Raw genomic sequence first — 13,125 nt, 5'->3', positions numbered from 1 at the left:
GAGAAAAAAATTTAAAAAGTGTAGCATGAGCAAAAAATATATTCTTATCAAGGTATGCTGAAATTTTCTACATCAAAGTGGGGAAGGTATCAAAATTAAGTAAATTACTCTATTTGAAAATGCAAGGCAAATAAGTAATTTAGAAACTGAAAATTTAAACAAACAACATGTTAGAATTTTTGCAGTGTTTTTCCTATCAGTCCCACATTTCTAGGAGACAAACTGACTCACTGTTCACAATCTGCTTAGAGGAAAATAAAAATAAAATAAAGCCTTACAGAGAAGTATAATTATATAGGAATGGACACATGAAGATTGATTATATTTTGCCACATTCTCTCTCCATTCCACTATTATCTTTAACCAGATCATTCACTTTACCTTTAAAATCTAGCAAAATTGTTAATATAACCAGAATGAAAGTACTGGTTTACATTAAAAAGACTCTATGATTAAAATTTGGGAGAAGAATTTACAGGACATGGCATATTTTAACTTAATGAATTTGAGTTTAGATGATGTTTAGCTGAAGTATATTTCTCTTTAGGGATGCTATTAACGGTTTTTCCATCTTATTTGTTCATTAACAGAGAGAACTAAAGATTCAGAAACAGTGTAACTTATAATAAAAGTAAAAAAAAAAAAAAAAAAAGACTGGCTTCAGGGTTAGACAGACCTCAAATTCTCCTAAGTCTATCAATGAATAATTGTGTGGGTCAGATTATGTTATAAGCTAACCCCCAATTTCCTCACTGGATAAAATGAGGACAAAACCTACCTCCTGGAACTGATGGACTAGTTAAATGAGGCAAAGTCTATAGCACATAAGGGCTTCTTGAAAGGTAATTGTTGTAGCTTCAAATGTAAAATAAGGCCTATTATTCTTAAATTTGGAGGTTAAAAAAAACTCATTTAGGTTATAACCAGTAAATTTCACATTTTTTTCCTTCTTCTCCAAAGATCATTTAACATCGTCACAAAAATACCATATAATTATCACCATTTGCTGTTTTAGACACACATGCATAGCCAATAGCAAGATGGTGTTGCATTTTAATCCAGCACTGTATAAAAAGCTTGAACAGTGCCTTCTTGCCCACGGTAAAACAAAAATTTTAGTCCCTTCAATGGCTCTATATTTACAAACTTTTAGCTAAAGGAACAAACATTTAAAAGCTGTTATTGTACCAAAAATAAAGTATTTGAAATTCCTACAGTAAATAAACTTTACGGTAAATGTAAAAACATAAGAACCACTCATTCTCTTTTAACTTCTCCTAGATAATGCACACTAGAGTCTCAAGAAATAGATACTTTGCTGTCAGGTGGCTACAAAGCTCTATCATAAAAGTAAAACTATTTCAGGTGTAAGAAAGATCATTTTCATTTTCACAAGTAACAACAGCTGGGAAGAGTTCCACTCCATTTTTAGATCATTCCTGTTAATGAAATCAAAGCATATTTCTTTCGTTCTGTCCTCCTTCCCCTACCAACACTAAGTCATAACCTAGACATTCTTGGAAAGACAGGAGTCATCTCCCCTTTGCTGATAGCAAGCATATAGGTGAATCATCCACCTTTCGGTCTCAAATTAGAAACTATAGGGAAAGGGTCTTTTTTGTTGTTATTTATATAAGTAATAAAGAGGGAAACACAGGCACCTCTGCTCTTTAAGATATGAATTAAACAAGACAGTATCTTTCTGATTGTCAAAGTCAAAATAGAGCAAGAAAATGCTCAGTTCACAAAATTTCTCATTTTCCCATCACTCTAAAATGATAAATGTAAGAAATTATTTGAGCTGCTGCTGTTGCTACTTAAAAGCAACATACCTCAACACTTTGGCCATGAACTCTTCGCAGTCGTACAAATCTGTATCTACAGAATAAAGACTCCTCAGACATGTCCTGGTATAGTGTGTGTTCCACCTGACAACCTCTGCTTACCTCAGATATTTGAAGCTGAACCTCTGAAGTATACACTGACTACCTGACTACCTACATCTCTAGGTTTTCTAGAATTTGCTCCTGTTTTGAGCATCAGAAAAAAAAATTCACAGAGTGTACATTACTTGTGTGGCCTTGGGCAGAAAAACCATTAGTAAATTAGGATGTGATACTGTATTCTTAGAATTAGCAAGATGAAAGAAGCATTATTTTAAAGAACAATTACTATATTTCGCAATTATAACTGAAGATCTCACTTATCAAAATGGCATTAAAACCACTACCTTAATTTTATGTTAGGATGCTTTTTTTTTTTTTTTTCTTTTTGAGACAGAGTCTGGCTCTGTCGCCCAGGCTGGAGTGCCGTGGCGCAATCTGGGCTCACAACCTCCACTTTCCAGGCTCAAGCGATTCTCATGCCTCAGCCTCCCGAGTAGCTGGGATTACAGGCATGCACGAGCACGCTCGGCTAATTTTTGTATTTTTAGTAGAGACGATGGGGTTTCACCACGTTGACCATGCTGGTCTCGACCTCCTGAACTCAGGTGACCCACCCACCTTGGCCACTGCATCCAGCCTGTTAGGACAATTTTATCATGTTAAAAAATGTGAAGAAATAAAAAACAAAATGATTGCTAAAATAATGTATATACTAGAACTGTTCAAAGACAAAGTTAATACAATATCCAAAAAAAAAAAAAAAATGCAAAAGAACAAAGGTGATTAACCAACCAACAAATAAAACATCTTACTTGAAAAGGTTCTTCACAGTCTGGCTCCATAGTTTCCTCTCCTGCCAATACCCCTCATACAATCTACGACTCTGATAATATAGGTCTACATGGGGCTCCATACCAGGGTTTCTCAACCTCAGCAATGCGGACATTATAAACCCAGTCATTTTTTGCTGTAGGAGGCTATGCTGTACATTGAAGGATGTTTAACAGCATCCCTGAACTCTACCCATTTCCTGTCAGTAGCAGCTCCCTTATCTTCCAGTCATGACAGTAAGAACTAACTCGAGACATTGCCAAGTTTCCCTTGGGAATGGAGAGCATAAAATAATCCTGTTGTGAACTGCTCTGTATCCCTGTAAACATTGCTCTCTCTACCTGAAATCATTTCCCCCAACTCTGCAGAACTCATTTTTCAAGACCCATTTTCCATGCTGTTGCCTCCACTGTGAGGTTTTCTTCTAGACAAAGTTACTCTTTCCTTCTTTACTATTCACCTTCTTCGCTTTTTTTCTGTTCTATTTTCCCCTCTAGATAGTGAGACCCTCCATCTTATTATTCTTTGTATTTTTATTAATTTTAGATGTTCAACAAAGGTTGATTATTAAATGAATATAAGAATATGAGCTTCCATGAGATAACCCACCCATTGCCAAGGGAAAACTGGTTCACTGAATCCCACATGGAACAATACATAGTCCTTCAGTTCTCTTTTTTTTTTTTTTGCTTTGCTTCTAGGAAATAAATTAAATGACATATTCAATTTTAGTAACCCGAGGTCTTTGGTGTATCTAGTTACGTGATTTTTTTTTGGTCTTTGTTTCGGTTTACATTTGAATCATTCATTATTTAACAAGTTTTGCCATTAGAAGTTGCTTCAAATTCTTTTTGAAATGTAATTGGCAAAAACTTACATAGAAATATAAAACCAAAATTTTACATCACGAAGATCTCATTTCATGAAAAAATTTCAAAAAAAGATCTAATTACTCTAATCAACATTTAAGAGTAATTTTCAACCCTGATCCTATGTTAACACAGCATCTCTATAGTTATATCAAGAGTTGTCATAAAATTTCCAAAGAAAAATCTGCCTTAATTTCGTGTGCATACACATTATGCATCTAGATGATATGTGTGTAAGCCTACACTTTTTGGGAGGAAAGTAGATGAACTAGAAACCTGGAAATATTAAACAAACACCAACAACAAAACAATAGAATGCCACACTCCAAAAAGTCTGAAGGTCATTGACAAGGAGAGAACTCCTGAATATTCTGTGCTGAGGTTTACTTGCTATCTAAGCAGCTTTTGCAGCCTGAGTTATCTACATTATTTCTCCAATCTTGGAATTGGTATCTGTTGCCGTAGCTTTAAAAATAATCTTAGCAATGTCGATTTTTAAGTATTGGTCCTAAATTTCTATTGAAATTAATCATTTTAATTCTCAGTTTTCCTACAGATAATTCAGGGTAAAAAGATTAATTTAGTGCCACTGGTCAATTCTTAAGGCAATGCAATTAATTAATCAAGAAAGTAGCATCCACCTATACTGGACTGGAGAAACTTCATAGAATAAATATGCAAATCCAATATCCTCAAGGCTGACAAGTTTCTATTATTAAACTGCTAACGTGTTTATTTCCCCCACAATAGCTGGATTTTTGTCATGAATACGCATTAAGCCCTGTAGTGATTAGCAGTGATGACTAGGTGACAGTGAGGACACTACTTGAGAATTTGCATTTGACAGATCATTGACACACAGTCACAGTTCTTTTTTTTTTTCTCTTCACTTAAACAGGAATCAGGCGACGGAAATGAACCAGAGCTATTAGAGATTATTCAGGTTTAATAGCATGCATCCTTTTAGCTGGCGTTAGAACAATACACAATGTGGCAGAGTTAAACAGAGACATCAATTATATTCTCAGACCTGCTAATATTTTTGACAATATTTAAATAGCACATCCCTTCAGGGCATAGCTTTTTTGCCCTCTCAGTTACACACCTGTCAAGTGTTTAATTTGCCAAAGGGAAACAGTTTGATTTCTAAGGGCAGTCTTAATACTGAAGAAGCAAATTGAAAAAATTAAACATTATTGAATAGAAGTAATGAGAAGGATCTGAGGGGAAGAAATTGCAGGATTAATTCAACATGGTATGTCAGCATCTGTCATTAATGCAACAATATGATCATGTTCTCCAATATGCTGCATATACCTCAAGCTTTTCAATTATTCAGTCCCTTTACTTCTAAAGTAAACAGGAGACTGATGGAGAGGGAGAATCAGAGGGTCACATTTTCTAGTAATAGTAAAAAAGATGGAGATAGTAAATTGCAGCTGTCATGCATATAAAATTATACATTTGAAAACAGGTAAGGTATGAGGCAATAAATATAAGCTAGCCATTGGTCAGATTTGTGTAGCCACAGGCTTAAAAGAATAAATTTAATTCCTCAAATTAATTAAATTATATTCCTCAATTTTATTAATTAAATTATATTCCTCAAATTTATTAAATTATAAATATTAATAAATCAGCAGTTGGTAAACTACATAGAAAATTTAAATCTGACATGACAAAAGTCTAGAGTATTTAAATTTTAGAATAGAAAATAATATAAGTTTTTAAATTTTTACTCATGTAAGAAAGAATCTGGTAAACAAATGGAATTAAATTAGTAAAGAATGGAGATTTAAAAAAAAGAATCATAGACACTGTAAAAAGTTATTAATGATTTTAAACAAAAGAAAATTCTTGGCATCTAGGGATCAACTTTCTACCTTTGAAAAAAAGAAAAAAAGAAAATTAAAAAATAAAAAATAGGGCTGGGCACAATGGCTCACACCTGTAATCCCAACACTTTGGGAGGCCGAGATGGGCGGGTCACCTGAGGTCAGGAGTTGGAGACCAGCCTGGCCGACGTGGTGAAACCTCATCTCTACTAAAAATACAAAAATAAAAATAAAAAATAAAGAAGTCAGAATAGTGGTAACCCATAGCAAGGGTAATTGACCGGGAAGGGGCACAAAGAGGCTTCTAAGGTTGTGGTATCCTCTCTTTCTTGATCTGGGTGCTGAGTGCCCAGGTGGTTCACTTTGTAAAAATTCACTCAGCTGTACATATATGAATCTGTGTATTTTGTTATACTTCCATTAATATTTTTACATTAAGAAAAGGGGACTTTTGGATAGCATTGAGAATAAACTGCTCTACATGATCTGAAAAAAAAAAAAAAAGAAAAAAAGAAGAAGAAGAAGAAGAAGATGTGAGACAGGCTCCAAAGAAAACTGAGTTCTAGTTCTACTCTACTCTTATAATCAAGTCACTTAACCGCTCTAAGCCACTGTAATCTACAGGGTATAAACTAGGTGTTTTCCTTGGTCCCTTTCAGTATTAGTTTTCCCCGTATATGAACATGTGACCAAGAAGTCCAAAGTCCAAAAACATGTAAGACATGCCCCATAGAATTCACAGACCTCACAATTTATGTAGTCTTAAAATATATCAGTGTCTATCATTAACAAAATAATAAGATCATGCTGTAGTTGGTCTCAGTCTCAACAAATTTCCAAGTAGGTTTCATCTGAATCACGTGGGACCTAAATAGTCTTAGAGCCCATATTCTACTTCCATATGGAAACGGTAAAACAAGCTTGATAGGCAAGCCTATTTGTCCCCTCCTTTCATGAGACACTGTATGCACAAATAACTATTCCTTTTACATAAGACTGTCTACAAGGAAATTTCAAGTTATCTCATTGGGCCAGTGGTATATCCCAACACACTTGCTAGCACTCTTTTTGTTTCAACTTTTCTTCTCATTCTAATCACGTTTTCACATAACATATTAAGAATAGAAGATATCTGTTCAACTTCTTTACACTCTCTGAAAAAGCAGATAATTTCCACAACATAATTATGCTTTTATTTGGGATACTGATTTCTCCAAAAGCTTGCCAATCCATTCTGAAAACCAGTACTGAAAATCAATCTTGCCAGGCACGGTGGCTCACTCCTGTAATCCCAGCACTTTGGGAGGCCAAGGCGGGTAGATCATTTGAGGTCAGGAGTTCGAGACCAGCCTGGCCAACATGGTGAAACCCCATCTCTACTAAAAATACAAAAATTAGCGGCTGGGCACGGTGGCTCACGCTTGTAATCCCAGCACTTTGGGAGGCCGAGGCGGGCGAATCACGAGGTCAGGAGATTGAGACCACAGTGAAACCCCGTCTCTACTAAAAAATACAAAAAATTAGCCGGGCGTGGTGGTGGGCGCATGTAGTCCCAGCTACTCGGAGAGGCTGAGGCAGGAGAATGGCGTGAACCCGGGAGGCGGAGCTTGCAGTGAGCCGAGATTGCGCCACTGCACTCCAGCCTGGGCAACAGAGCGAGACTCCGTCTCAAAAAAAAAAAAAAAAAAAAATTAGCTGGGCGTGGTGGCAGGCACCTATACTCCTAGCTAGTCATGAGGCTGAGGCAGAAGAATCTCTTGAACCCGGGAGAGAGAGGCTGCAGTGAGCCGAGATGGTGCCACTGCACTCCAGCCTGGGTGGCAGAATGAGACTCTGTCTCAAAAAAATAAAAATAAATAAAATCAATATTTTCAATAACTTGTAAAGGAGACAAACACAACTACATATAACAGAAACACCTTAAATTCATGATCACGACTTTTAAAACCATTAAATAGAAATTTACTATAGAAAAGTATTTGTGAAGATTCTTCTTGATTTACTTTTTTTGCTACGAAATATTTAGATTAAGAAGTTATATGACATTAAACAAATTCATTCTCTCTTATTACTATTTGTTCTTTTGCATTAGCCACACTTTGGGTTCTTTTTAACTGGAGCTGTTCTTTCACTCAATTATGAAACTAATCTTCAACTTTCATTTTTAACCTTATAAGGCAGAATATTTGCTAGCAAGTCATCTATAACCATTAAATTAATGCTAAAGACCTTAGAATGAAAACTAACTTGGATTGAAGGCATAATCAGATTGACTTCAAACCTTGAAGACAACATTTTTAAAATATTTTTAAAGCAAAGAAATGGTGATTAAATTAAGTAAGTTCAAAGAACATCTGACTTCAGTTTTCATTCTGTCATTGTGAAATGTTTCAATTTTAATATAAATGCTAGGACTTTTTAATGCTCATAATTTTTACAGAACAAAAAAGCACTGTGTTACATTTAGAAGTTCTAATGTTTATCACCATCTGAGCTGTCATAGAAGCAATTGCTACTTACACTCTTTAAAGAAGTGAGAATTGCAATTCCTCTAACTGATGACAATGTAATTATTCCTTTTACTGTCAAAATAGAGGTGATTTCCCTTCCTCATACACATGATTACACATGCAAATCCAGGCTTATCTGAAATCTTGTAAGTACACTGAATGTCCGAATCTGAATGAGCAATATCACATGAACAATGAGCCTCAGTGATAATGGAAAGTCTACAGCCAACCATCCTAAACATATTTTTATCATCCGTTTTTCCTGTAGAAACTCATTCTTCAGCATCCACACAGCTTTCAACACAATGTCATATCATCTACAATATACAGCAACAAGCATTACAAAAATAACTAGGAGGAAAAAAGCCACAGCGAATCTGAATGTCTCATTTGGAAGTTTAAATGACTTCATTAACTATTCATTAACATATAGAAAAATCAGCCTTTCAGAAAAACACAGGCCTTTCACAAGATCTATGCCGTGCCGTGAATGCCTGCTTGGGTGAATGATGTCCTACCTGGTCTTTCAGCTGCTGTACAGAAGTCTGAAGGCTCAGAATCTGACTGAAGAGAGGGCTCTGCAGGACTGACTTCAGAAGGCTCAGTTTGTCTTCATTTGCTACATCCCCACGTTCTCGCAGCTTGGTTTGCAAGCGCTCTGCTGCATGCAGGGCCCGATTTTTGTCTATACCAAAGAGCAGCATTTGTCAATAATAGGATTCAAAGAACACACGTCCAGCCTATGAGGACTCCATCTTGTAGAAATTCTAAAACTATTTCTGTTGAGTGCATAAAATTGTCTCTTTTAAATTGAATAAAAAAACAGTGGGTCGGATGCAGTGGCTCACGCCTGTAATCCCAGCACTTTGGGTGACTGAGGCGGGCTGATCACTTGAGCTCAGGAGTTTGAGACCAGCCTGGCCAAAATGATGAAACCCTGTTTCTACTTAAAATACAAAAAATTAGCCAGCCGTGGTGGTGCGCTCCTGTAACCCCAGCTACTCAGGAGGCTGAGGCAGGAGAATCACTTGAATCCGGGAGGCAGAGGTTGCAGTGAGCTGAGACTGGGCCACTGCACTCCAGCCTGGGTGACAGAGTGAGACTCCATCTCAAAACAAAAAAAAAAACTGTAGAGAAAGTACACATTTTTTAATGCAGTACAAAAATACAAAACTGAGTACTTTTTAATACTTTAAGTATCTTTCTCCAAAATTAAATAGCAAACAAAATAGCATATTTATATCTGCTTCGAACCAAATCAATTCAAATAATTATTGAACACTGTACAAATCAGACATAAAGTTGCTAAAAGTAAATATATTGAGTAATTATATTACTAGCATCTTACAAGCATACTTACGCCAGTTTCCACCACAAATAATAGTTAAAAACCTTTCCCTGAAACACAAACATATACACTTACACACTCTTATATGTGAAGCCAAAATTTTTTTTTAATGAAGATTGTTCAGATGTATTACTTAGAATCATGATGTTAACAGGTATATCTATTTAAACGTATTTGCCATATCCCAGTAATGTTAAAAAGTGGGAATCGGCGGGGCACGGTGGCTCATGTCTGTAATCCCAGCAGTTTGGGAGGCGGAGGCAGGTGGATTACTTGAGCTCAGGAGTTTGAGACCAGCCTGTCCAACATGGTAAAACCTCGTCTCTACTAAAAAATAAAAATAAAAAAAATTAGATGGGCGTAGTGGCATATGCCTGTAATCCCAGCTACTCAGGAGGCTGAGGCAAGAAAATCCCTTGAACTCAAGAGGTGGAGGTTGCAGTGAGCCGAGATCATATCACTACACTCCAGCCTGGGCGACAGAGTTAGTGAGACTCCATTTCAAAAAAAAAAAAAAAAAAAAAAAAAAAAATTGGACTCATCACCAGAGATACTTTCTACAGCACCAAATCTGAAATTGCACAGAAAGAGAGTAACTACAATATGGATTGATGCTGATCATGAGTACACACACACACACACACACACACACAAACTTAAACAATATTTACTCATATGCAGAATTTTAAAAATAAATAATGATAAAGATACACATGAGCATCTTATTCTGGGTTATATGTCCCATGGTATCTCAGGATACAAATCTAATATTAATTTCCACATCAATTTTTAGAAAGTGTGCAACTCAGCACAAAACAGAATAAAGACTAGAAAACAACAGTTTAAAAAATTCTATATTTGCCCTTTCTTTTCCACTTTCCTATTAAGAACTTTCCTATGTGGACTAGTACTCTTTACAGCATGTGGGTTTAGCATAAAATGGGAAATGAAGGAAATGTACATACATACATACATTTTCATTACCAGCACAATACCAGGAACAAAAGTCATCACAGTGATCCCATGATCACAAAAACAAGTCCTTCTCCCATTACTGCCACTGACTCTCACTCTATTCCTCAAAACCCACCGACATCAAGGTATCTGCCATAATGATTAAGGTGCCAGAGTGAAATCCAAACACTTTCCATTTAGTCATACCCAAAGAGTTACCTGGAATAGGGTAAAGAACTAGAGTGTCAGATAATTGCATGTATTGTACCATACCTGATATATCTACCTGTAAACTGGTTCTACAAACTAGTTTCTTTAAAACTAAAGAGCAGTGGGAAAAACAGAGTCTGGGAAATCTAGATATTTCAACCTAAATTATCTCATGTAGAAATTAAACTGCCTTAAAGCATAAGACTAAGCCACAGTTTTCTCTTTATCAATTAATAGCAAGAGCTCAGTAGTACTTCACCTGCCACAAGTAAAAGTAATATCTTCTTTCAGTATTAAAAATACTGCTAAACTTCCAGATGCTTTCCAGAAATAGATATTAACCAGAATTAGGCTCATAAATCAGAATTGGGCTTACATTAAGCTTTATTAAAACCCATAATTGGAAGAATACCTAATATGTTTTTAATTTTTGCTTATAAGTAATGTATTTTTACAACACTTTAGATGAAATTGTCCAAATACAGAAACATATCACCTCAATACAATGCTAGTAGGTAAAAACTTTTTAAATCTAGATACTATAGACAGAATCCTGCTATGTTAAACACACCATATGTCAAAAATCCCAAGGGGAGAAGTTACAATTCTTATAAAAGTAGGCAGAAAAGAATAAGTCTTACCAATGGCTTCCAACATTTTTTTCAAAGTCCAGTGTTCTTCTCTGAAATGATTAACAGCAATTAAAATGGAACTCTGTGCAAAAAAGAAATAGAATGGTTATGTTTTATCAGAACTTTATATTCTAAAGCTAAATACTCTAAAGAACACTTGATACAACCCTAATTCCTTTGACCATTAAAATCTTGTTGATACAACTTAAGATAGTTCTCTTTATAGACAATAATCATTTTAGGACTTATTCAAAATTATCTTCTGTGTATGTATTTTACCCATAATACTTGCATCAGGTAAAAGACATAAATTCTATTTTAAATAAGGTGACAGAAGTTTCAAACATATTTCCATAAAAAGTTCTCAGTACAGACCACTATAATCTTGTATTCACTTATAGATCTTTAAGCATAGAATAAGGAGCTTACTTAACTCCACATAAGAAATTCTGTGGCAAAATCATAAAAAGGAGAAAACGTGATCCTGCCCTCAAAGGCTCACACTCCTAACTGAGGAGATAATACACGCATACCTATTAGAAATGAACTGTGGGCTGGGTGCAGTGGCTCACACCTGTAATCCCAGCACTTCGGGAAGCCAAGATGAGTGCATCACTTGAGGTCAGGAGTTCGAGACCAGCCTGGCCAACATGATGAAACCCGTCTCTGCTAAAAATACAAAAATTAGCTGGGTGTGGTAGTGCACACCTGTAATCCCAGCTACTCAGGATGCAGAGGGAGGGGAATCACTTGAACCCAGGAAGCGGTGGTTGCGGTGAGCCGAGATCATGCCACTGCACTCCAGCCTGGGCCACAGAACAAGACCCCATCTCAAAGAAAAAAAAAAAAAAAAGAAAAGAAAAGAAAAAAAGAAATGAATGTGACACTCAAGCAGTACCTGAACCACGGGAAGATAATACATTAAATCACAGATGAAAAACTGAACAAAAAGGAGCATACAGTGTTAAATATTTCAAAAGTTCTCAAAATACTCTCCTGACTATAATGTTCTCCTCTTTCCCATTCAAAGAAATCTTCTCAACTCCTTCAATCCACACATCTCATCTTTCTCTAACAATACTTAACTAGATTCTTTGAAGTACTGGATAGAGATCTGCATTGCTAACATCCACGTCACTAACCCGTTTGAGCCTTTGCTGCCGAACAAATCTGCACAACTATCCCCATAGTTCCATCTCTCTTTTGCCTCACAGAAAACCCTGAATCATGAGGAAGACAGTCAGTCAGTCATTCCTTTAATAGAGAAAAGAAATCTACCACCACATGTTCTCATTTTTCATCTGGAAGACAAAATGGAATTTCTCTTAGAAAGAACAAGTCGCCTCCTGTTACCTCTTTAAAACAAAATTCATGTGGCAAAAAGGGAAATATGTGATATAGATGAGCAGATCTACAGAACATCAATGCCTGCAATTAGCTCTGTGTGATAACAGAGAACAGTACGTATTGACTTGCCTTATCCCAATTTAGAATATACTATTTGAAACATCAACTCCATTTCAAATGTCAAATTGTTTAACTACTGGCACTTGTTTTAAAAAGTGCCTTTGTGTCAAGAAAAGAGGACACTGGCTCTGACCTGGAATTGAAACCTAAATAGAAGTGTGGCCTTGAGCAAGGTGGCTCATGCCTGTAATCCTAGCACTTTGGGAGGCCGAGGCGGGTGGATCATGAGGTCAGGAGATCAAGACCATCCTGGCCAACATGGTGAAACCCTGTCTCTACTAAAAATACAAAAATTAGTTGGGTGCGGTGGAATGTGCCTATAATCCCAGCTACTCAGGAGTCTGAGACAGGAGAATCACTTGAACCAGGGAGGCGTAGGTTGCAGTGAGTCAAGATGGCGCCACAGCATTCTAGCCTGGCAACAGAGCGAGACTCTATCCCCCACCCAAAAAAATAAGGCTGGGCATGGTTGCTCATGCCTGTAATCCCAGCAAATAACTTGAGCTCAGGAGTTCGAGACCAGCCTGGCCAACATGGTGAAACCCCGTCTCTATCAAAAATACAAAAATTAGCTGGGCGTGGT

The 13,125-nt window shown here is 36.4% G+C and overlaps 1 protein-coding gene across 12 annotated transcripts in view; it reads right to left on the bottom strand.

Annotated features, from left to right (window-relative positions):
- The window catches only part of MPDZ (multiple PDZ domain crumbs cell polarity complex component), a 183,235-nt gene that overhangs the window by 143,084 nt on the left and 27,026 nt on the right, over positions 1 to 13,125 (bottom strand). For all 12 annotated transcript variants that reach the window (XM_055294247.2, XM_055294252.2, XM_055294253.2 and 9 more), the window contains exons 3-4: positions 11,085 to 11,157; positions 8,450 to 8,616 (exon numbers count right to left, since the gene is read on the bottom strand). In XM_055294247.2, the coding sequence (XP_055150222.1) occupies positions 8,450 to 8,616; positions 11,085 to 11,100 (183 nt within the window). In that variant the 5' untranslated portion in view covers positions 11,101 to 11,157. The remainder of the gene's footprint in view (positions 1 to 8,449; positions 8,617 to 11,084; positions 11,158 to 13,125) is intronic.

The sequence above is a fragment of the Symphalangus syndactylus genome, chromosome 9 (assembly GCF_028878055.3).
Source record: "Symphalangus syndactylus isolate Jambi chromosome 9, NHGRI_mSymSyn1-v2.1_pri, whole genome shotgun sequence".
NCBI lineage: Eukaryota > Metazoa > Chordata > Mammalia > Primates > Hylobatidae > Symphalangus > Symphalangus syndactylus.
The sequence above is the reverse complement of the archived record's forward strand: the minus strand, read 5'-3'. Positions and strand labels throughout refer to the sequence as shown.